At 43.6% G+C, this 24,473-nt stretch overlaps 1 protein-coding gene and 1 long non-coding RNA gene across 3 annotated transcripts in view; both read left to right on the top strand.

Moving 5' to 3' along the window:
* Positions 1–5,798, top strand: part of SETD7 (SET domain containing 7, histone lysine methyltransferase) — a 46,943-nt gene extending 41,145 nt beyond the window's left edge. Inside the window, exon 8 of the mRNA XM_036078961.2 lies at positions 4–5,798. Coding sequence (XP_035934854.1) covers positions 4–184 — 181 coding nt within the window. The 3' untranslated portion in view covers positions 185–5,798. The remainder of the gene's footprint in view (positions 1–3) is intronic.
* Positions 5,799–13,558: 7,760 nt separating this feature from the next.
* On the top strand, positions 13,559–22,774 carry LOC144381271 (uncharacterized). 2 transcript variants are annotated; one of them, XR_013446174.1, is made up of 3 exons: positions 13,559–13,879; positions 15,238–15,418; positions 22,426–22,774. It is a non-coding gene; the product is annotated as an uncharacterized LOC144381271 (long non-coding RNA). The 2 variants fall into 2 exon arrangements; XR_013446175.1 differs by lacking the exon at positions 15,238–15,418.
* The last annotated feature ends 1,699 nt before the right edge of the window (positions 22,775–24,473 follow it).

Below are 24,473 nucleotides of genomic sequence, written 5' to 3'. Positions count from 1 at the left end.
TAGGTTTGTCCACCCCCGTTTCGGGCCCATCAAATGCATCCGCACACTCCGAGCGGTGGAGGCTGATGAGGAGCTCACCGTGGCCTACGGCTACGACCACAGCCCCCCAGGGAAGAGCGGGCCTGAAGCCCCGGAGTGGTACCAGGTGGAGCTGAAGGCCTTCCAGGCCACCCAGCAGAAGTGAAAGGCTCAGCCCTGGGCTTCCGAGACCTGGAATAGAAACTTGGATCTATGCACTACGTTTTCCGACAACGGGACAACCAGGGACTGCTCATGCTGTGACATCACATCCTCTCACTCCACGTTAGCAACGACTTTCTCGCATACTAACTAGGTTTGACTGTATTACTCATACCAGATTTAAAATTAGCTAGCCTTGCAGCAACGTCCTACTGAGAGGTATTGTCGAACACTTGACACAGCGTGATGTTCTTGGGTGGTTCAAGTCTAAATCTGTACCACACCAGAGATGCCAAATGATTAGACTGAAAAAGGGAAAGGGGGCTTTTCAGTCATTTTTAGTCTGTGGTTTTTCCATGATGTTTTTTCCTATGGCCAACATAAAATGTGTGTTCACACTTGCATACGTGCCGTACGGAGGATAGAGGATTACTACATTTTTATTCTCTAAATGTAGTATAATTTGCCTTTTAACCTTTGATCTGTATCTTGCAATAGAATGGCTTTGTTTTTTCTTTTCCTAGCAAACAGAACCCCACTTTTTTGAGTCATGTCACCCCTCAGTCCCATTCTCTATCTTAGATATCTTTTACAAGAGAAAACACTTCCAAATGGATTTCGTGTCAGTGCCAGTGCGTAGGTCTCTCTGGCTCTTTCTAGATCATTGTTTCATTATTATGTCCTAATATAAAGAACTGGCTCATAGGGCCGGGGTATTATTATAGAACTATTATTCTCGCATGTAAACAAAGATACCTTTGCTTTAAGATGTGAGAAGAAATGAATTTACTTTGTTTGCATTAAGTTATGGGAGAGTTGTAATATATACTTTAAGAAAGGAGAGAGGGAAATTAGTATTTCTAAGCAGTAACTGTGGCAATTTTGCAATATCTTCAATAGTGCTAGTAATTTCTTCTCGGGTACACATTAAATGTACATAACATAGAGCAGTCTGGCTTGTGGCGCAGTGCACTGAATTCAGAAGTCAAACAACAACGTAGAATTCTGACGCAGAATTCTAAAGTTGGGGTTTGTTTTTTTTTTTAATTGCTCCTGTTAGGAGAGACAGACTGATCACTAGGTGCAGATCAAACCTTAGTGCTAAAACTCTTCATTGTCATATTTCCAGAGCACTTACGTGCTTCAAAGCATTGTGAATTAGGAGTAACACCTGTATAGTTTAAAAGCAACGATATCACTAGCATTTCAGCCATTTCGCAAGCCACGTGTAATCACAACTGCAGAAATAAGGAGAAAACCCCTGTTTTTTTAGTTTAACTGCTAGTCAGGTGTGTAGTGTACCTGGGATGGCTCTGAATGATTTCTGTGAGCTCGGGGCTTTTGTAGGCGCCCTCACCCCATGCCGTAGCTGTGGCTTCCTCAGATGCCTCGACAAGGCTGCCGGAAGCGGTGGAGAGCCCCAGCTGCCAGTGGGGGCACCTGTCGCCTGAGCCAGTTTGGCCTTGAAAGCTAGCGCCTTCCAAGCCACAGCCCATAGGGAGCTCTGGCCGAGCAGAGAAGAGTAAAGAAACGGGCAGAAAGGAAGTTTGCTATTTCTCGTCAGGTACTCGTTGCTCTTAGGAAGAATTTAACAAAAGTGCTTGACCTGGGGCTGCTCACAGCTGTCTGTTCGGGTGGCCCCTGGGCACAGGATTCAGCCCTCAAGACAGTGACAGAAGGGGGCCCTTCCCTCCTTTGCAGGACCAGGCTTCCTGGAGCCCCTCCCTGCCCCCCCGCCCCTCCCCCCACGGTGCCAGCGCACATGGCCAGTGCAAGGCATGCAGCTAGCTGGAGCTGGCAGTGGTCTCGGGGCGGGGAGGGGGGGGGAGGAAGCTGATGGTTCCCACGTGAGAAGTTGTCAGGGCTGCCAGAAGGATCTCCCACAAAGGGAACCGAGTAGGGTTTTTAGATGATAGGATAGCTTCTGTTCTGTAGAAAGAGACGGTTCTGTAAACTGTGACAGATGGGCAGTCTCGGGACTTGTATTCTGATGGGTGCTTTAATTCAAATGCGTCCCAAAGCAAGTGACTGTCTTCAGGAGAAAGATGGCTTTAATTAAAGTAGCCCCAGTCAGTTGGGTCGTGGAGCCAGGTCAGTGAGCGAGGTCAGGATGGAGCAGGTCACACTTCCAACACAGCTACGCTTTGAATGATTTCATTCCTGGTGGTGATGTCATTCTTGTTGAGGCTGCAGTAGGGGTATAATTTCTGTCCTCATGGGTTACTCTGATTACCCCCCACTCAAATGGAATCTTTCTTTCTTCCTTTCTTTCTTTTGATATAAGGGATTGAAGAGTTGTAAGTAGTAATTAACCAACTAATCCATTTTTCAAATTAGATGTTGAATGACAGCACTCGGTTTAAAACCCAGCAGTGTGTCTGTGACCTTCAAACAAATCAAGAGGAAACAGTACACCCAAGCTGAGCCTCTCTGTCTTTCTCCCTCCTCTCTTCTTGCGTCTTCTGGCTCTTCTTTCCCCTGTCCCATCTCTTCCCGCTTTCTCTCTCGTCTGTGAGAATGTCTTGATGTCCCTGTCCAGCTGATCTCTTGCTCTTTTCCGTCCTCTCCCTCCCCATTCTGAGTGTCTCTCGTCTCTTGCTAGGCCCTCTGTGTGCACCTCTGTGCCTTCACTCTGTGTCTCTGCCTGGCTTTGTGGCACCTGCTCCCCCAGCCCCTCCCCCACTCCCAAACGGAAGGCTTTGTCACAGAGTGGACTCCGAGGGGGGCTTGAGATTCACTTTGTTCCGCGGGTAGGTAAAGACGTCGCGGGCGTTGAGGTTCCATAAGGAGTTAACTGGTGAGGAAGGAAGGGTTTCTCCTTGTTCGAGCCGAAGCCCGGGGGGGAAAGCCCCAGGATGTATTTCTCTACTGAGTCTTTATATCCGCTGTGGAAGGAAACGTGTCAGGAAGCAGCCGAATCCGGTAGTTCTAGGAGCATGATGATCGCAGCGGAATTGCGGAAGATTCCACGTGGTGGGGAATAAAGAAAGAACCTCACGCTCTCCCCAAGAGCGCCGGCGCCTGTGCGGGTGCGTGATGCCCTAGTCCCGAGAAGATTCACGCCGAGCTGTCTCAGCCCAACTCCTGCATGACTAGATCTTTCCTTAGCAGCTTTTCTCTGACAAAATATTATCTTGTGTTAGAGCTAGGAATAGGAACTAAGCTGTGGGACTATGTCCCCGCGTGGACGTTTGGATGGACTGACAGAGACAGAAGCGCTGTAAGGACTGACTCTGACACAAGGCAGAGAGGAGATTAAGAGGCAACGGGCGGGGAGGACTTGAGTTTTGTAGTACCTATTCTCATCTTAACCTGCTTCGCCCCTGGTCTACTTGAGACAGGAAGAAGGAAATTCGTTTTTCAAGACCTCTTTGAACCTGTCTGGGGCGTATCGTTCAATTTATTTGCCTTCTGGGGGTTCTTCACGCTTGAAAAAGGATTTCCTTATCACCAACAACCTGGAAAGGCCAACATGGAGGCAAGTGTCACCATTTACAACATGTACTGGTAACTCTGAAAATGGCAGTAACTGTGAACAGTGAATTCAAGGGTTGCCTTCTTAGTGAGACAGTGTGTGGCACTTTAGAAACTTTCCTTTAATATATAAAATTTTAAATCACTCACGGCAAAGTGCATCTAAGATCTTCCAAGAAGGGATAGTTTTCTGTTTTGCCTTGTTTTAAAAACCGTTGCCTCAAGTTTCTGTCTTAAGAGTAGTGATTTAGAATCCAGACATCTTTTCTTTTAGAAAAACAAGCGAAACTATGTTGCAAGACTGATAGTTGTAATGTTTATTTGCCACAGATCAAAGGTTCACAAAATATCTTAAATTTGCATCTACTTGAGGTACCTTGATAGACTGTTTTTTTCTTTGATCTTTCCCTTCAGGAATTTGGAGCCTTGGTGTCACTTTTTTATTTTAAAAAAGTACTAAATTTTAATAGTTTTATTTTGCCAAATGTGTGCATACATATTCAAAGCAATGAAACTATTTCAAGCCATACAACCACAGGGGTGGAAACCCTTTTCACAAATTTTAATGTGTTTGTATGTAAATAGATGTTTGTATGAAATATTTTCATGGTAGAATGAATATATTTAAATGAAGTCGAATTATTCCAGTGCTATTTAAACAAATTACAAAATTTTTGGTGAGAATTATCTGAGTCTATTGAGCTATAATGCAGATCAATTTTGATTTTTAAAAATCAAAAGCCTACAAATAACTCTGACTCATGGCAACTTCCCTGCGTCGTTGCATCGGACACGGAGAGAGCTCGTAGGCTTCCCCAGTGCCTCTGCCGCTTCCTGGTGTAAGTTAGGTGCTCATGGAGGTGTGTCCACCTTTAAGTGACATCACTCCTGGCCTCCAAGGGCCTGCGAGTGAATTAGAGGCATTCGAGACACTGGTGCAGTTATCCAGAGCACAATTCCTTTGCAGGGCAGCAGAATCAGAAGCCACGTGGCCGCGCGACCCTCGGAGCTGGGTTTTCTGGCCACCATCAGCCGCCACCCTTACTGCCTAGTCACACACGTCAGGGAGGCTGCCCTCAGTGGAGTTGGGGTTCAGACCCCAGGGTGGAACTTCACGGTTTTGCCAGCAGTCCCGGCCTCCTGGCCTCCACCTCACAGAGAGGAAGGAGGGAGGGAGTGGCTGGCAAGGGGCCCATTTCTCAGCACAGTACATTTCCTGTCTCAGCTCTGGGAGACTATGCACCTAAGCACCAAGCTTCCAACCAGAGAGAGACGTCCTCGGATAACGCAAATCCTTGCTTCCTCTGTCTGTGACTTTACACACTGTTGTTAGAAGTCGTTGTAATAGCAAGACCAATCGCATCTCTGGGACATACCTCCCAACTCTCCTGACTCTTATGTTACTAGAACACTCCTTTATAATGGTATTCAACTTGAGTGGGTTGTTTTGGTTTGTTGTTTTTGGGTTTTTTTTTTTTTTCCCCTCTGCTTTGGTCCTGGATATAATGAAATGATAAATATGACAAAATTTTCACTGTGTCTACTAGCAATATGTACACACATGCCAATGTATCTTAACATAGCAACTTGGTTATATTTTGGGTTACTATAATTAACCTCGATTCTTGTATTGGGAAACCACAGGGATGTGTAATGCCTGCTTATCATGGAAGAAATTAGGTTCATGGTCTGAGCTCCCTCCTTCAAAAGGTTTCCTCCTGGGTTTTCTATGTTCTCTTTTTATCCTGAAATGCATTTATTAGGTTGTGAGGTATGTTTAAGGATTGGAACCTAGGGGTAGGCTTTCAGCATTTATTGCAACCAAAAGTTAACCCCATCACAGTTAACAAAAGATTGGTCTTTTGTGGAATTTGAACTAAATCTATGAGCCTTATTCAATATCTATAATTCTATGATTTTTTTAAATTATGGGAAATTAATGAAAGATGTTTACATGAATAATGTTTGCCCTTACTGTGTTATGAATGAGTTTTTTTGTAGTGTGTCTGGGTGCATGTGCAAGAGAGTAGGAAAAATGTTTCTGAAACAAAACTTGACAAAATATTTGTAATGAAAAGTAAATTTAAAGATTGCTATAATTGCGCTATAGAAACAATGCAAGTATTAAACAAAATATACAATCATCTCTCATTGTCTTTCTTTGGTCATTTAGGGCAGAAGGGCAGTCACTTTTTTCTTTATAATTTTTAAAAGATTTATTTATTTATTTATTTATTTATTTATTTATTTCAGAGAGAGAGAGAGCAAGGGGGGTGGGGAGGGGCAGAGGAAGAAGCAGACTCCCTGCCGAGTGGGGAGCCTGACTCAGGGCTCCATCCCAGGACCCTGAGATCATGACTTGAGCCGAAGGCAGACACTGAACCACCTAGAGGCCCTATTATGGTATGTCTACCTATGTGTTTAAATTACTAAGCAAACTTTACATTTTGAGTTTTGGGTTTTTGTGTGTGTGTGTTTTTTTTTTAATTAAGAAAGTTGGTCTTGGGTTGGTTTTTACATACCTTTCTGATCTATTTTTTTTTTTAAGATTCTATTTATTTGACAGAGAGAGACACAGCGAGAGAGGGAACATAAGCAGTGGGAGAGGGAGAAGCAGGCCTCCCGAGGAGCAGGGAGCCCGACACGGGGCTTGACCCAGGACCCCGGGATCATGACCCGAGCCGAAGGCAGACACCTAACAACTGAGCCACCCAGGTGCCCCCATTTTGAGTTGTTTTAAAATGTTATTAGCTATTTGCCATTTTCAAAGCATGAGAGGAGGGGTATGGAATGGCTAGGAGCTTTACATTTATTTAGCACGACTCCACATACACCTATGAATCCAGAAGAATCATCAACATCAACCCAAAGGGTCTAGTTGATTACGTAAATGTTAAGGGTATTGAATATAAATGAACTGATCAGGGGAAGTATCTGAAGGACGGGAAGCTTCAGCTCATGGTTTAAAGAAGATAATAGGAATTTTATTAGATGTGGTAGATTTGGGTACTCTTAGGACAGCTTTGAGCTGAGGAAACCAGGAACCCCTTGTTCCTCCCCAAATCACAGCTCACATTCCCAAACTCGCCCCTACAACATTCCCAAAGAAAAAAGCCAATGACACACATGTAAAAATAGTACTCTGCTACCAACTGCAGCTTGTGCCCAGGGACCCAAAGCAGTGGATTCTAGTAAGTGGGGTGTTACTAAGGGAGGCACAGTTAAGCATCAAACTGAAGCAGGTGTGAGACCTCCTGCTTGATCTTCCCTCCCTCAGTTGACCAGTCTTTGATTTTCTCACACTTCCTTCCATCCAAGGAAGGAAAGGGAAGCAAATAAGATGACTAATCCAAACTCTGATGCTGGATTAGCTTCATCACCCGGATGGAGACACATCCATATCTGGATCTTTAAGACAGAGTTTCACCCACTGACACACAATATTAGTATTCTTCCTCCTTGCGGGAGAGACGGGGATGAGATTAAAATTTTAATGCAAATTGGGTAACTCTGAGAAGCTAAAATCTCAAAAGGGAAGGATCAGGCATCTTTTTGGGTATTAAAATTGGTATGGAATCAAGGGTGGTAGAATAAGGTAAGGTGAGGAAGACTGAGACCAAATTATTTTAGTCTCAGTGATCGTCCCACATACACCTCTCACTAAATGTCTGCCTTGAGGTTTTAACGCTCCAAACTGTTCTGTCTGCTGGTTCATATTACACTTGAAAGTATTTCAGTGGCCATATCCAGAATTAGATAAGTCATTCAAAAGGATTTTATGCTATGCTCGACATTTATTTTTTTTAAAGATTTTATTTATTTGAGAGAGAGATAGCAAGAGAGCACAAGCAGGGGGAGCAGCAGAAGGAGAAGGAGAAACAGGCTCCCCACTGAGCAGGGAACCCGATGATGCGATGTGGTGCTCCATCCCAGGACCCTGGGATCACGACCTGAGCCGAAGGCAGACGGTTAACCAACTGAGCCACCCAGGCGCCCCTGTGCTCGACATTTAATTTCAGTTCAGCATCTGACTGATTTGGGGTGGTTCAATAAGAAAGTTCTGCCCCAAAACTATTTTAGAAAACAACTGTTGCCTTTTATATAAAAACATAATGCTAACTCTACAGCAACATATTGGTATATGTTTTTCTTAAAATTTTGTTTCTTTGTGAAAACCAAAAGCCATGGTTTTGGGAAATTAGAGCCTCACTTCTTATACATAGAAAAAGATGAATGGATTTATCTAGCTTGCTACTAAATTTTTACTTCAAGTATCAGAATGCTGCCAGCTTCAAGAAACATAAAAACCCAACTCAATATGGCTTAAGCAGTAAAGAAAATTTATTACCTCACATAATAAGACCCTCACATAATGAGACACTGTTGAGTGACCCTGGAGTTGTTAATTCAGCAGCTCAGCCAGGTCCTTTCCATCTTTCTGCTCTGCAATTCTCAGCTTGTCAGGTTTGCCCTCAGGGACCAGCCCACCTCACATTCACAGTATGGCTGTTGTAGTTCCAGACATCACAGCCAGCATCCAGTGGGTGAAAAGGAAAGTCTCTTCTCTCTACCACTGCGGAAACCTAAATGAATCACTTGCAAGGGCCATGGCGGTGTCGTGATTATCCGAGGGAAGCATAGGGCTTTGTGGAGAAGAGTGGGTGGCCCAAACAAAGCTGGGGTTTTCCCAGCAAGAAAGAAAGAAGAAATGACAGTTGGGCTGACTACCCACAGTATCTGCTTCATCTGCAACACAGGTTTTGTTTTATTTTCTTCAGAGAAGAAAGGTTAGTCTCTTTAAATAAATAAATGGATTTTTAAATTAATTCACATCAATTTAGAGAATTCTCAAGTGGTGGGTATGGGAGAGGTTCTACAAATATACATTTATGTAGAGTTTATAAGGTGGTTTTAAATATTTAGATGATTTCTTAACAGCCATATGATATAGGTACTGCTATTATCCCATTTCACAGAAGGGAAAACTGAGGCATAGAGATGTTAAGTAACTTGCAATTAAGTAATAGTCATGGAAGTGGTAGAGGCAGAGTCTGAAGCCAGATGGCTGGGCTCCAGGCTATTCTCTTAACCACAGTTGTGGGAGCTCCTATCTCCTCCTGACCTTCACATGCTAAGGCCATCGTTAATATCCTTAGTCCTCCTTTCCCTTGTTCATTTGCTTAGCGCCAATCAGCTGATCTCGCAGACTGTGGTCCCTCCTCGAGCCAATCCGTGGGACATCCAGACCAGCTTCCCCTACTTGTATTCTCACCACTTTCTGCCCGGATCCAGAACTCCCAGACCCCTCTGCCTGGATTTCAGTCGTAGCTTCTCCATCGCATCTCATCCTCCATTCCTCACCAGCACCACATGAAGCTCCCTCAGTGACAAGGCTTCCCCGTTCCTGCCGGTCCTTGGTGGCACTGGGAGGGCCATGTGCTGGAAAGGAGCTGGGCTCAACAGGCAGACTGGTTTTTTGCTTTGCATTTTTGTTTTTTTCCTACTTTGCCCATCCCCTGCCCTCTCTCTTTGGGCAACCACCAGTTTTTTCTCTGTGTTCATGAGTTTGTTTCCGTTTTGCTGTCTGTTTTGTGTGTGTGATTTTTTTTTTTTTTTAGATTCTATACATAAGTGAAATGAAATGGTATTTGTCTTTCTGTCTGACTTATTTCACTTCACATAATACCCCCTAGGTCCATCCCTGTTGTCCCAAGCGGCAGGATTCCATTTTTGTTTATGGCTGAGTAGTATTCCACTGTGCACATATACCACCTCTTATTTATCCATTCATCAATCTGTGGAGGTTTATGTTGTTTCCATACCTTGGCTATGGTAAATAATGCAGGAATGAACATAGGGGCACAAATGTCTTTTCAAATTAGTGTTTTGGTTTTCTTCGGATACTCAGAAGGGGAATTGCTAGATCATTTGGTAGTTCTCATGTTAATTGCTTGAGGAATCTCTATACTATATTCCATAATGGCTGCACCAATTTACACTCCCACAGTGCACCAGGGTTTTCTTTTTCTCCCCATCCTTGCCAACAGTTGTTTTCTCTCGTCTTTTTGATATTAGCCATCCTGATAGGTGTGAGGTAATAGCTCATTATAGTTTGATTTGCATTTCCCTGATGCTTAGTGAAGTTGAGCAGTTTATCATGTGTCTGTTGACCATCTGGATGTCTTCTTTGGAAAAATGTCCATTTAGGTCCTCTGCCCATCTTTTAATTGGATTGTTTGCTTTTGAGTCAGCCTGGTTTTAATCGGCTTTGCCACTGTCTTTGTGACATTGGGCTATAGGTTGGACTCTAGCAAATGTGGATAAAACCTGCTGCACAGGGGGTGCTCTGGGATTGAAGAGACTGAGTGATGCGTGCTGTGCCCCCACCCTCCTCCTTCCTCCAGTGCAGTCACCTGCACCTCCCTGTCTTTTGAAATGCTGGGCTCTCACGGCCTCGAGACCTGTGCATGTCTTCCTCCGGGGTAGCTGCCTGGCTCCCTCCCACCTTCAAGTCCTCACTGAAATAGGCCTACCTTGGCCACCCCACCTAAACTGCAACCCCCTTCTCCCCCCAGAATCCCCAAACCAGTTTGCCTTCCTTTCTTTTTCTCCATACCACCCATCACCTTCTAACTTACTATCTAATTTAGGAATCCATCACGCTTGTTTATGGTCTCCTCCCACTAGACTGTCAGCTCCAGGCGGGCATGGATTTCAGTCTGTTTCATTCACTGGTGGGTCTTCAACAGCTGACGCACAGTAAGCATTCAAGAAATTCAATGAAGGAATGGGACAGAGTGGATCATAATGGTTAAGAGAGCTTTGGCAATCGCCTTAGGTTGAAAACCCAGCTCTGTCATGTCCTAACTGTGGACATAACTTCTTTGTGCCTCAGTTTTCTTTATTCGTAAATTTGTAAGTTTTACAATTTTTGTAAAATTGCACGAATAAGGATACCTGGGGAAAAAAAAGAAAAGAAAAAGCTTGTGTTTGAGGCGTGGTGCGGGTTCACTAACCGTGGCCCTACTACTTCAAAGTGCCAAAGCCTGCCTCCTTCTGAGAAGTCCCCAGTGAAGACGCCTTGCCCGGCAAAGCTCCCCTGACTCTCCGGGCCCGCCCTCACTGGTCCCCCCTCTCTGCACCACACGGAGGCCGACAGACCACGCCAAAGTGTGCGCTGCGTAGACTGCTGAATGAGTGAAACATCCAGCTCACTTCTCACTTACATGACAGGCTTTTGGGAACCAGCAAGTGTTTCTTCCTGGATGCATATGAAGCAATCTCCAAATATTTGAGGTAAGAATGACTGGGCTAGAGGATCTTTATTTTAAAACCTCATGTTCTCTGCTCATCCGTTCAACATCGATTTCTTCAGCTTTACCATCTAACGGTCACTATTCTAGGACATGAACAACCCAGCAGTGAACAATAAAGTCTCTGCCTTTGTGGGGACACTGGCCAAGGAAATGCTGCGGGACAGGGGACGGGGAAGGAGTGTGGGAAGAGATGTTCAGGGGCAAGATCGGGGAGCCCTCACTGAAGAAAGGAGAGCACAAATCAGGGGGTCTGGGGAAAGTTTCCAGACGCAGGAGGGGCTGCAAGGAGCCAAGCCCTGAGATGGGAACTTGCGTGGAGTGTCCAAGGACAGCCAGGAGGCCAGGGTGGATGGCGAGGACAGGACTGGGTGATGTGCTCAAAAGAAGAGCAGGAAGCCAGACCGGTGGGGCCCCCAAAGCCATTTTAAGGACTTTGTGGATTAACTCAGAGTGTAATGGGAAATCAAGAGATGATATCAAATACTTTTGTCTGTTTTTCAAAACAAACCAGCTTTGTCTAACTTCATTTACTATAGGTTCCAAAAACACTTGTATAATTTTAATTGCTCTTAGCCCACCCATTGGAGTGCTCTGAACAGAAGAGGCTAAGAGCTGCTTTCCTGCTATCCCAAGATCACTCTATCACTCTCACTGTTAACAGGTGGAGAACAGACTGCAGTGAGTGTGGGGCCAGGTGACAGCAGGAAGGACAAGACGATGGTGGAGGCAAACAGAAGGGACAAGGAGAAGTGGCTGAATCTCAGACATGCCGTAAAGCCAATGACAATAGAATTTGTAGAGACGAGATATGGGGCTCTTTTCAAAGGTGTATATTATTATTATTCAGGTATGGTGAGGCCAGCACACCAGGAGACAAGTGCCATTGAAAGACAGTTGGCTACCTGGCGACTCACCGTTCCCAGAGGAGAGGGCACCACGGTGGAGTTGGTGCTGGTGGGAGGGGGGCGGTGCGGGGAGGTCACATGGGGAAGTATGAATGTCAGTCGCAAGGGAGCAGGGGAAAACGTGGACAAGGACCTTTATTATGATTTTGGGGGAAGGAACAGGTGAGGCAGGGTAAGCAGGTTTAGGATTGACTCCTTTGAATAATTTCAACAGGCTCTCGGGTGTAGGGGGGCCTTTAGCTGCCCGGTACCTGGCCCTGGGGCGATATTGGCCTGGCGAGCAAGAGCCTGTAAGAGCCGTGTACAAAGAAGCTGGTTGTGGTGTGGGCTCCGCAGTGGTTGCTGGGCATATAAATGGCATGAGATATTTGCTCTCTCTAAGAATTGGTAGCCCAGGGTCAGTCAAAGTAACAGAATAAAAGGACAAGCTTAATAGGTTGGGAAGTTAGAAAAGTCAAGGCTAACTCTGAATTTTGGTATAAACAACTGCAAGAATGGGGTAATCACTTGAGGAATAACTTCTGTCTCAACAGCTCTTACTGATGGTCTTACCTCAAATCACATGCACTCGCCCTGTTTTTATTTCTAGTTCCAAAGCAACCCATTAATTCTTCATGGTCCAGCTCCCTCTTGTGGTAAGGATCTGGTACTGTTTCAGACCTGGAGCTCTAAAACAAAAAGAACTTCAGCAAAAGGAAGATTTAATACATTTCAAAGACAAACATAAACGCTGTGCTGAAGTTTACCCCCATCATCAGGAGGAACTTTGATGAACCAACTGAAGACACCACTTTCAGGACCTTTTTACGTTTCAAATAAGCCCAAATTTCAAAAGAGCCAATAACACGTTTGAAGCCTACAGTAAACTAAGTTGAACAGAACTTGTTTATTTTTTAAAACAAACCAAAGCATTTCATGTCATATAGCTCTTTAAAATCTCTATCTGGCTAGAGCACAGTTTTCTGCAAAACATGGGTTATAAATTCATTAGTCCTGAATTAATCTAATCTTGTACTTCCCTAACCTATCACTTCTTTTTCTTTCCTTATGAGTCAACATGAGTTGTGAGAGAGTCGTGGATCACCAGGGGACATTACCTTCTAGTTAACCTTATGCACAAACTATGCAGAACCAAATGCAAGTATTTAAGATACCTTCACCAATGAGCAGCTTCCCGAGTTTCTTCTAATCTCTAGAATCTAGCTCATAGTTGGGGCAGAGGGATATAGTTTCTCCAAAACAAGAGAATCTTAAGTAGCTTAAAATAAAAAATGGAGTCATATTCAAGTTCACCATGTGAGCGGGATATATACTGGGGGGAGCTCTGTTCCATCCATACCTACCAAAATTGTCCCTAAAAGGAAAATAACTTATCCCAGTAGAATGGAGGTATCAGAGAAATTTCTCAAAATTTCTTTACACAGTAGAGCTATCCAAAATTTAGCACTTGGCCTGTGTGTGTGCATGTGTGTGCGTGTGCGTGTGTGTGTGTGTGTGTGTGTGTGTACTGGAACACCACTTATGTAGGGAAGATCTACAGCCCCATGACTATGTGAAACAGCCAGAAATCTGAGTGATTGCTGAGCAGCCAACAGCTATTTCAAAGTTCATGCCCTTTGTTCTGTAGAACCTCCCTGACGCAACCTCCATGGAATGTCAGCCTTCCAGCCTCAGAGCCTCCCACCTGTGAGAGGTGGGGGCCAGCAAGAGAGAGCGGAGGGAGTAGCATTAGAAAATGTGGCTGGTTTTCTCGGCACCATGGCTCAAACACCTATGTACTTGAACAGCCTCTGACAACATGCCCAGCTATTGCTTTTCCAACTGAGCGGGCAGAGTCACCTGAGAATTCGCTAACCGCGCAGACTCTCGGACCCCAGTCGCAGAGATCCGGCACGTGGGTTGAGTCCCTGGGCAGAACATAGAAAGCCTGGCATTTCTGCGTCACAGTGCAGTCTTGTCAGAGATCTGAGAATGATGCTCCTGTGTAATTAAGGAAAGATAAAAGTAAGTGGAATGTACTCTGCCTAATGATAATGCTAATTGTTGTCAGAACATAGGCTTCCTCCAAGAACTCAAAAATGGCTCTTTGGGAGCCATTTTAAGATCAGAGCAGAGACATCTACAGTCACCAGAGAAAGAATAACATGGCTATCAAACCAGCAGGACTTGGTTCCATAAAATATCTTAAGAAACAACCAGGATTTTGGAATTTACTTCAAATTCCAATACAAGAGGTAGAGAAAGGGGATGGGGGTGTAGATAAAACCAGTGTGAATAATGACCTTGTGTGACTAATGATTGAAGTTGGGTGATGGGTACACGGCGGGGGAGGGGGGATGTCATTCTTTTATACTGTGTATTTTTATGTTTCCAAATCTCCACAATAAAAAGATAAAGGAAAAAAGAAATTTTAAAAAGTGAAAGTTAGTGACCATAAACATATCAAAAAACAAGTGTCCCAGAGCTCAACATTACCCATCCTAATTCTGTCCAAGTAATTGCCTTCCTTGAATTTCCTGGTCCCGCTGGCCCAGTAATTGCTGTTGTGAATGGGTCTATCAGCCAGCATTAAACATTACATGGAGACGTGAGAACTCCCCTCGTTCTGATTCCTCATGCACCAAAGCAATCCTCTGATTGTCAGTCCGCCTTCAGGGAGATAGTGCTCTGATTGTGCCAGCACAAATCCCCAATCCACGTGATATTCTTCATATTTTTCATTGGTTGTGACTAGTCTAGGATTCTGGTTATCCGTCAGTTGTCTAATTAGTTATCCATTAGTTATGTCACTGAATTTTCACAACAGAAAACACGGGGTCATGTCGTTACTTGGAAAAGATCACCATCCTAACTGGTTAAAATGGGGAAAAGGACACAAAAGAATGCATGAAAGAGATTATTCCTTAATCTGGAAAAAATGTACCTGTGTTAAATACTCATTGCATATAATCTGTAACTCCACATTCTGGCTGCAAGGTCATGTGAAGGCATATGTATGGTTATTAGCCATTGTTTTTCTGAGTAGAATTTCATTTATACTCCCCATCTCATCACAAAGAATTATAGTTTACCATTTAAGACACTATTCCTGGCAAATCCCCTTAAGCAGGCACTTGTAGGCACATACTGTCACAATCCACTGAAAGGGAACGTGTCAATTCCTGTATTAAATATTAGCAGTGCTAACCCTCCATGTCTGTGTCATCTATGGCCATACAAACACAAGATGTGAGTGTCCTTCCCACACTCCGACGGACTGTCTTCCACACCCCCTGGGATGTCTCGACCTTATCCTTCTGTTCGGTGGAACAGTATTTCCGGGTATCACCCAAGATAGTATTTTTTCTTTTCGTTTTTAAAAGGCTTCTCTCCATTCCAAAGTCTGATCCGATGGCCTGGCCTCCCCTCGGTGCCCATCCAGCCATGATAACTGCTCAGGGACGCTGGACGTTAAACCCCGAGCTGGAAGAATCGTTCACCTGGAGACACGGCAGGAGCTGTGTGACTAGGGTCGGCCTTTTGCAGAGCCCAGAAAAATGAAAGGTAGTGAGAAGAGCACATCGAATTTGAGGTCAGAAGCCTGGCACTCAAGCCCTGTGAGCTCTGTGTGTTTTAACACTGCTTGCCCTTTATAAACGAGCCCAATAAAAATGGCCCCACCCATGTGGCTTGTTTTAAGTATAACGCAGATGACCCCAGTGGCAGATACCGGATTGGCTACCCAAAAGCCATTCGCAAACCATTGTTCCCTTTGCCTTCCTGTGCCTAAAATAGTCACCTTTCAAGTATCTCTTGCAGCTAGGGCTGACCACCTGACCAATGGGATGTCAGGGGAGGGTGGAGGGTCACTGAGTGGAGCCTCCGGGAAAACTGTGTTAAAAAAAAGACACTCCCCAGGCATGCTGCCTTCATCTCTTACTCTCCCACCCGCTTTGCACACAGTGACCTAAGTGATCTTTCAAAATAGTAAAGCAGATCATGCCGTTGCCCTGCTGAAACCCTGCATGGACTTTCCACTGCAGTTAGAATAAAATGCAAACTATTTGCAGTGGTCTGGCTCCCCCGCCCTTCTCCAGTGTCATTTAGTCCGTTCTCCCGTTCACTGTACTCCAGCCAGACCTTCTGTTCCTCAAATTTGCCAAGCATTTTCCCGGCCCCAGGCCTGTGCACCTGCTGATTCTTCTGCCCAGTGCTCCCCTCCCATTCTTTATATGGCACGCTGTCTCTTTCAACTATCAGCCCTGAACTCCGGTGTGTGTGGGAGATGCCGTCCCTGACCATTCCGTCTCAGAAGTCCTGCCCCTTTACCCCCTAGCTCATTACCCAATTTGTTTCATGGTTATCCCTTATTCCAATCCACAGTTATTTTGTGTATTTGTCTATTTGCTCGATGCTTGTCTTCAATCACTCGAATGTAAGCATCAGTGGGGTTTGTCAGTCTTGTTCATTGCTATATCCCTAGCCCCTTGCATGGTGCCTGAGACATAGGAGGCTCTCATTCGATATTTGCTGAACAAATGAATGCATCTTACCTGTGGATTTCCATCTCCTATTTATTACTTCTTCATCAAAGGAAATGAGAGGCTAAACAAGAGTTTGTAGCAGGAATAACAAGTGCTTAACACAGGATGTGTAGGATGGTGAGATGATTTTTAGGAAGTGGTAATCAGGGGAGCCAGCTTGGTAGCAACAAAACAAAACAAAAGAAGGGAGCACTTGTGATTGGCTTGAGCGTGGCATGCAGTGGGAACCACCGTGTGGCCCTCATCAGCCCGTAATTATCTGGATTGCCACGGCTATAGACACCCTAGGGAGTCTTGAGAGAAGACATTTGGATGTGAAGGTGACCCAGGCAGCGAAGGTGGAATGCCTGCTTGCCACAAATTCCGCATCATATGCCAGGGGAGGGGGTGCTCACTGTCCACTTAAGTTCCCATTTCTCTTTACTTCCTCTCCTCACAGTCTCCTCTGTTCAAATCAACTGCTCTGATTCATCCTCACAGAGTTCCCTTTACTGGAATAGATTTCAACCCGAGGAGAAGGCGGCAAAGATTTCTGGAGAAAGCAGAGCTTGCAAAGTTAGACAAACCTTGCTCAATCCCTTTCCAGCAATACTATTTTAGAAAAGTTACTTAGGGGCACCTGGGTGGTTCAGTGGGTCAAGCACCTGCCTTCCGCTCAGGTCATGATCCCGGGGTCCTGGGATGGAGCCCCGCATCAGGCTCCCTGCTCAGTGGGGAATCTGCTTCTCCCTCTCCCTCTGTGATCTCTCTCTCAAATAAATAAATAAATAAAATCTTAAAAAAAAAAAAGAAAATTCCCTTAATTTCTCTAAAAGAAGCAATAATACCTACTTCATAAGGGTTATTGTAAAGATTAAATGAGGTAATGTATAGGGCACCCAGTCCAGTACAGAAGAGAATAATAAAGTTATAACTTTACAACAAGCAGGATGGGCTTGAGGAGGATTTAATGAGGAAAAGGGTGTATGTGTGTGATATTGTGGTTTATAATAAGAAATATGTATTGGTCTTTATCCACAGCTCCTGGCCCAAGCTCCCCAAACCCTTGGAATTTCCTACTAAGAACAAAGGGAGTATCTTTTGTTATAATATTTGATCTCCTGCCCTTAGTTCTTGAAGTAGCTTCAGAGCAATAAAGGTGAAATGGGGGGCCTTGTTATTAATAACAGCCCCTTTCAATCACCCCTCATTGGGTTAATGAGGTTACTCTTGGAAAGCGCCTCGGTAACCTGAGGGTAGAGGCTGGTTGCCCACAGAACCAACCAGGTGATTAGAAGGTTGAAACTTTCAGCCTCACCCCCTGACCCCTAAGGAGGCAGAGGGGCTGGAGATTGAGTTCCATCACCAACAGTCAATGATTTAATCAATTATGTGTTCCTGTAAAAGTCCCTGACCTATGGGGTTTGGGAAATTTCAAGGTTGGTGAATGAGAACATGATGTATGCACGTGCCCAGAGGGTGACCCACCCTAAACTCCAGAGGGACAGAAGCCCCTGTGTTCAGGACCCTTCTGGACCTCACTCTGGGTATCTCTTTGTCCAGCTGTTCACTCATATCCTTTAATATCCTATGATAATAAATTAGTAATGAAGTGAGTAAACTGGTTTTCCTGAGTTCTGTGAGCTTCTCCAGCAAATTAGTTAAACCTGAGGAAGGGGTGGTGGGAACTCCAAATTATAGTCCGTGACAACCTGGACTTGTGATTGGCATCTGAAGCGGGGAAAGTCTTGTGGGATGAGCCCTAAACCTGTGGGATCTGACACTCTCCCCAGGTAGATAGTGTCAGAAGTGAGTTAAGTTTGTGGGACACCGTTGGGGCGCCTGGCTGACTCAGTGGGTGGAGCGCGACTCGATCTCAGGGTTGTGGGTTTGAGCCCCACGTTGGGAGTAGAGATTACTTAAAAAATTAGATCTTAAAAAAAAATCCGGGGGACACCCAGCCAGTATCTGCTGAGAATTGGTGGTGTTCGAAAACACATGTCAGAAAAGGTATCTATGAAAAACCTACAGCAGACCTCATATTTACCATTTCTCTTTAAGATCAGGAACAAGATATGTGTGTCAGCTTCACCGCTCCTATTTAATACTGTGTTGAACATCTTGACCGGTGCAATAAAACCAGATAAAGGAAAAAACTGTATAGGAATTAGAAATAACAAAAAAAAGTGCTCTTGTTTGCAGGCGATTGATTACTTATGTAGAAAAGAATCTACAAATAAATAATTAGAATTAATAAATATTTCACTTGGTTCCTAGGTAAAACCAATATACAAAATCAACATATAGAAATCAAGTATATTTCTATACATTAGCCATAAGAAATTAGAAAATGAAGATTTGTAAAGATATCTTTAAAAGGTAACCAAAAGAAAGTTCTTAGAAATAAGTCCTTTAAGAAGAAAATTATAAAACTTTATTCAAAGACATTGAAGAAAGACTAAATAAATGCAAAGATTTAACATATTCTTGGGCAGGAAGACTCAACATTGTTAATATGTCCATCCCCTACACTGATTGATAACTCCAAAGCATCTCAGTTAAAATCCCCAGCAGGATTTTTCATAGAATTTGACAAGTTAAATCTAAAACTTAGGTAGAAAAACAAAGGTTCAAGAATAAACAAGACTCTGGCTGAAGAGCAAGGTGAGAGAATGTCTCTGTTAAATATCAAGATATAAAGCTCTTGATATAAATATCAAGATATAAATTAAAGAATGTGTAGTATCAATCTGGGAACAAATAAACCAATGGAATAAAATAAAATAAACCAATGGAAACATAAATGCATAAATAGTGCCTTCATTGATAGAGTGGTCACTACAGATCAATAGGAAAAGGGTGGGCTACTTTAATAAATGGTGCCCAAACATTAAGATATTCATATGGAAAAAAATACAAAATTGGATCCTTACCTCATATTATACATAACTCAATTCTAGGTGTATTAAAGACTTCAATATGAAAAACACAACCATAAAACATTTAGAATAATATAAATGGAACATCTCTTTTTACTTCAGGATAAGAAAAAAATTTAAATCAGATGCAAAAACACATTATAAAATGATTGATAAATTCAGCTACATAAAAATGAAGAACAACTGTTCTTAGAAAAACACCATAAGAAGAATAAAAAGACAATCCATAAAAGTGGGAGAAGATATTTGCTTCACACATAATAGGCAAAGGAGCCATATCCAGAATATATTAATAACTCCTACAAATCAATAAGAAAAAGACACCCCAATAGAAAACTAGGGAAAAGGCTTGACAAGAATTTCACAGAAAATGAGGCACACATAGCAAATAAATATATGAAAAGTAAGCAGGGAAATACAAATTAGTATCATTAGAGCACATTTTACTCTCACCAGATTAACAGCAACAACAATTTAGCTGGACAGTATCAAGTTCTAATAAGTCCTGCCTCAGGGCCTTTGCATATGCCTTTCCTTGTGCCTGGAATACTTCTCTTTCAAATCTTTGTATATCTTGTTTCTTCACTTCACTCTTACCTGGTTCAGATGTTACTATTTCAAGAGGTTTTTCCTGACCATGCTATCCATCATTCTTTATCCTCTTACCTGGTTTATTACGGTCTTCAAAGCACTTGTTAACATTTCACCACATTGATTCTCTCTCTCTTTATGTGTGTGTGTGTGTATAATATATATATTATATATGTGTGTGTAGCATGTATATATATATATATTTATACACACGTGTATTATCATTTTGCATAACATTTTGAAAGCAGATGGCTGACATGCTGAGTGATTCTCAAATGGCAAACACCTAGGGGAAGAGGATGATTTTGTAGGAAACAAATGACATTCAAATATAAGAAACTAACCACAAAGATGTGGAAACTATTATCCATAATCAAGGCTACTATGGGGCGCCTGGGTGGCTCAGTCGTTAAGCGTCTGCCTTCGGCTCAGGTCATGATCCCAGGGTCCTGGGATCGAGCCCTGCATCGGGCTTCCTGCTCCGCGTGAAGCCTGCTTCTCCCTCTCCCACTCCCCCTGCTTGTGTTCCTTCTCTGGCTGTGTCTCTCTCTGTCAAATAAATAAAATCTTTTAAAAAAAAAAAAAAAAAAAAAAATCAAGGCTACTATGAGCAGAATAAATGAGACTATTTCCTCCTCCTTTCCACCATAGAGTTGTTATTATTTTGCAGAACATTTTGAAAGCAAGGACACCACCCCTAAATACTTCCGTATGTCTCTCCTAAGATTCTCCCACTTAACCTCAATACCATCCACACAACTAAGAAAATTAACAACCATTGACTAATACCATCTAGCACGTAGTCTGTATTCTAATTTTCAAGCACTCAGTCTTTTGAAGGTCTCACTACACATCATATCAAATATATTAAAATGTACACACAGTACTGGTTTTCTGGAAACTTTTAAAAATGATTTAGCTACAAGTAAACCATTTAATTTGCAGTCAGTTTCTCAGCAAAGGGAACTAACCTGGGACACCTGGGGGGCTCAGTTGGTTAAGCCCCCGACTCAGGTCTTGAGATCACGCTCAGTGGGGAGTCTGCTTGGGATTCTCTTCCTTCTCTCTGCCTCTCTCTCTCTCAAATGAAAATAAATAAATCTTTCAAAAAAACAAATAAAGGGAAATAATCTAACCTACTAATTGTTTTCAAATTTAATTACCACTTATATGAATATTAACATTTATCAATTAATGTCACATTTTTAGTTTGTAGACATTTAATTAAATGTTTCTTAATTTTGTTTTTATATTTCGAGGTCAGTCCTTTCTTTTTGTCAGGTCTCAAAAATGTTCATAGGTTTTCAGGAAGCTCCTTGGTCCTAGGCACGGTGCAGAAGCTGTCCAATGGATAAGAGAGCTGGCTGGGGGCTGGGGCAGGTGAGGGTGACTCAGCGGGCAGCCTCCAAAATAGAAACGGACTTAAGCCCAGAACCTCCTCCTCCCCGAGGCAGCGGCTGTTGCCCAAGTTCCAAAAACTGGGCCAAAGTGAGAAGTCCTGAGTCTGAGACAGGAAGCAAAGGTGAGGAGAAAAGCTGCCTCTAAGAGACATCGGTTTCCTGCCTGTTCAGCCCAGCATTCCTGGGTCACCTCTGAGGGAGTCTTTAAGAAGTAACAAGAGGTAGTCTGAGCAAGCTTCTGCGCTGACCAGGAACTCCAGATCGGGGCCGCCATTTGGGAGAGTTCAGTGGCTTTTTGATCGTTTTTGTTTCTAATTGAAATTGAGGGTATCTAATTTGAGTTCAGGTCATAAGGCCAAAAAAGACTCTGGCTGTAGGAAATTTGAGAATGAAGGGAGACAGAAAACAAAATTGAAGCTTCTATTAGAAGCTGCATTGTCAATTGCAGAATGAAGTCCCACTTACATTTCTAAAAAGATTTCATTAGTATAAATCAGTCCAATAATAACTGTTTTAAGGCATAAAAGGGGCAGGTTTTATTGACCCTGTTTTGCAGATAGGGAAACTGAGGCCAGGCAGTGTAACATGGCTTGTAGGAGTCTTGCCAAGATTCAGCTGGCCGAGTGGGACCTTGCTTGCCCTCAGGATCCAAGAGACAAAAATGAGGACTTCAGTACTTTCAGTTCATGATCATCTTTAAATTAAGAAATGCTGCTTTGTTTTGTTAAGCTTAGCAAAGGAGTTAAAAGCAGAGTGACTTCATTTTTACTCTCATGAAACAAAACTCCCAGAAGGCACATGTTCTCGGCAAATGTAATGCAATGTTACTAGAGCGCGTGCTGGGAATGAATTGCTCATTTTCACGAAGCATGACTCAACCATCACATCAGGAAATTATTTCCTCTTGAAAGCCCTTGGAGCCCAATTGTGATAGAATCAAGAGGAATCACTTCAGCACATGAGTGATTTCCAAATGGCGAACACTTGGGGAAAGAGGGTGGTTGTGGAGGAAACATGACATTCATAGATACTGACTGCGACGTTGTGGGGACAATCATACGCGATCAAGGCGGCTACAGGCAGAATTAATGAAACGTGTTCCTCCTCCTTCCCACCAGAATGTTCTAGGGAGGAAGGGAACGAGAGGACGACGCTCAGCACGAACCCTCAAGCCGTGGCTGCTGACTCCGCCCCTTTCGCACACGGTGGAGGCTGAGGATGCCGTGCCATCTGCTGAGGCCGTCTTCCAGCCCGCCGACGGCGTGTTCCCGTCAGTGGTCTTCCAACTCTTTAGACACGATGTCCTTATCAGGAGAAGAACGTGAGCCGGCACTTGCAATGCATGCTCACTGCTTCACCTGAAATTATCATCACAAACTGTACTGATAATACTCAGGAGATTAAGAAACATATGCAAAAGAGAAATTGAAAGGATGAGGTGACATAAAGAATATTTTTCAACAAGTATTTTATTTCTTTTCACTTAATTCTAAAAAACCTTTTTTTCCTCTGTCACACACACACAAAGGCCTATTTTGCTAAAAATAATAAATGCTTTATTATTCTGAAAATCTTTATTTAACACTTCATGATAAAGCAAGGCGAAGGTCCAGTTTGTTGATACTTGCATTTAATGACTATCAAAGATGGAGAGAAAAAAAAAGACCTCACAAAGAATCTTGGGTCCAAATAAAAGAACATCATTGACCAGGCTTATTAATCCTTGGTACCGAGTTTTCAGTTCCACCTGTCAACTATGCAAAGGTTTTTACTGGAATTCATTTGCTGAATTTCCATCTCCCCACTTTGTTCTTGCAAACTACTTGAATGTTGCATTTATATTTTTAACAAATGGGTCCAAGGTGTAGTGTAAGCCCTAGTTTGGAAGATTTTTTTTTTAAGATTTTATTTATTTATTTGAGTGAGAGAGAGCACGAGAGGGGGGAGGGTCAGAGGGAGAAGCTGACTCCCCACTGAGAAGTGAGCCCGATGCAGGACTCGATTCTGGGACTCCAGGATCATAACTGGAGCCGAAGGCAGTCGCCTAACCAACTGAGCCACCCAGGCGCCCCAGGAAGATTCTTATACAGAAAATTCTAGCTTTTTAAAATGGAAAATTCTAGCTTTTAAAATGATTACTGGGCAGAGAACCAGTTCCAAATTCACGTTTGGTTACTGGCCACTCCAAAGCCAATACTCAAGAGCCTGGTTGGTGGGAAGGTTTGCTTTCTTAGGAAAGACGGTGGGCTAACATCCCATAGACCATCTTCCCAGTCCAGGTGAAGCAGAGGGTGCTTTTTTTTTTTTTTTTGAGAGCGAGATAGAGAGAGCACACGAGTGGGGAGGACAGGGAGAAACAGGCTCCCGAGTGAGCAGGGAGCCCGATGCAGGGCTCGATCTCAGGACCTGAGCCAAAGGCAGACGCCCAACTGACTGAACCACCCAGGCGCCCCAAGCAGAGGGCTTTTAAAGAGGAAGTCGTGGGGAATGGTAAGGGGGCCACGTGCAAGAGAAGCTAGTGCTCAGCAGTTAATCATTTGTCCTGGCAAGCCTTCCAGATGACTCCGCTCCGCCAGGAATCAAAGCTCCCAGGCCTTTCTCAGTAAAGGATACCTCGGCAGCCCAACTAGCGGCCTCCCAGCAAGGGAGTCCAGACCTCCTCCCCTTCCCCCGCACACCAGGAAGCAGGACTCCGGGTGTCTCTTATGGAGGATGCCATGGCCAGTGGCAGCTCTTTTGGCAAGTGCGGTCAGGCCTTATCTTCCCAAGAGTCTGGCTCTTTATTCCTCAAGGCCAGCGGTCTGCCGGCTCTCAAGGGAAATACATCAGTCCCGCTACAAACTGTGGGGTTTAGGTCAGCAAGCAAGAAGGGCATCGGCTTGAAGCCAGTTAACCCTTAAGACCCGCTGGAACAAATCCGATAGCATTTTTACAGGTGACACAGACTTTAGAAACAAGAGCACATCAGTTGGAAACATTTCCAAACACCAATCGGGAAGAGAAATTGAGAGTGTTGGTTTTCCTAAAAATAGCTATCAAGTAAGAAATGTGTTCCTTAGTATGAAATACATTGCAGACGTTTGTGCTATAGAAGCGACCAACAATTTGAACCATGTCTCTCTGTGAAAGAAAAATGTGCAGCACATCTTTCAGTTTGATTAAGTCT

The sequence above is a fragment of the Halichoerus grypus genome, chromosome 3 (assembly GCF_964656455.1).
Source record: "Halichoerus grypus chromosome 3, mHalGry1.hap1.1, whole genome shotgun sequence".
Lineage (NCBI taxonomy): Eukaryota > Metazoa > Chordata > Mammalia > Carnivora > Phocidae > Halichoerus > Halichoerus grypus.
The sequence above is the reverse complement of the archived record's forward strand: the minus strand, read 5'-3'. Positions and strand labels throughout refer to the sequence as shown.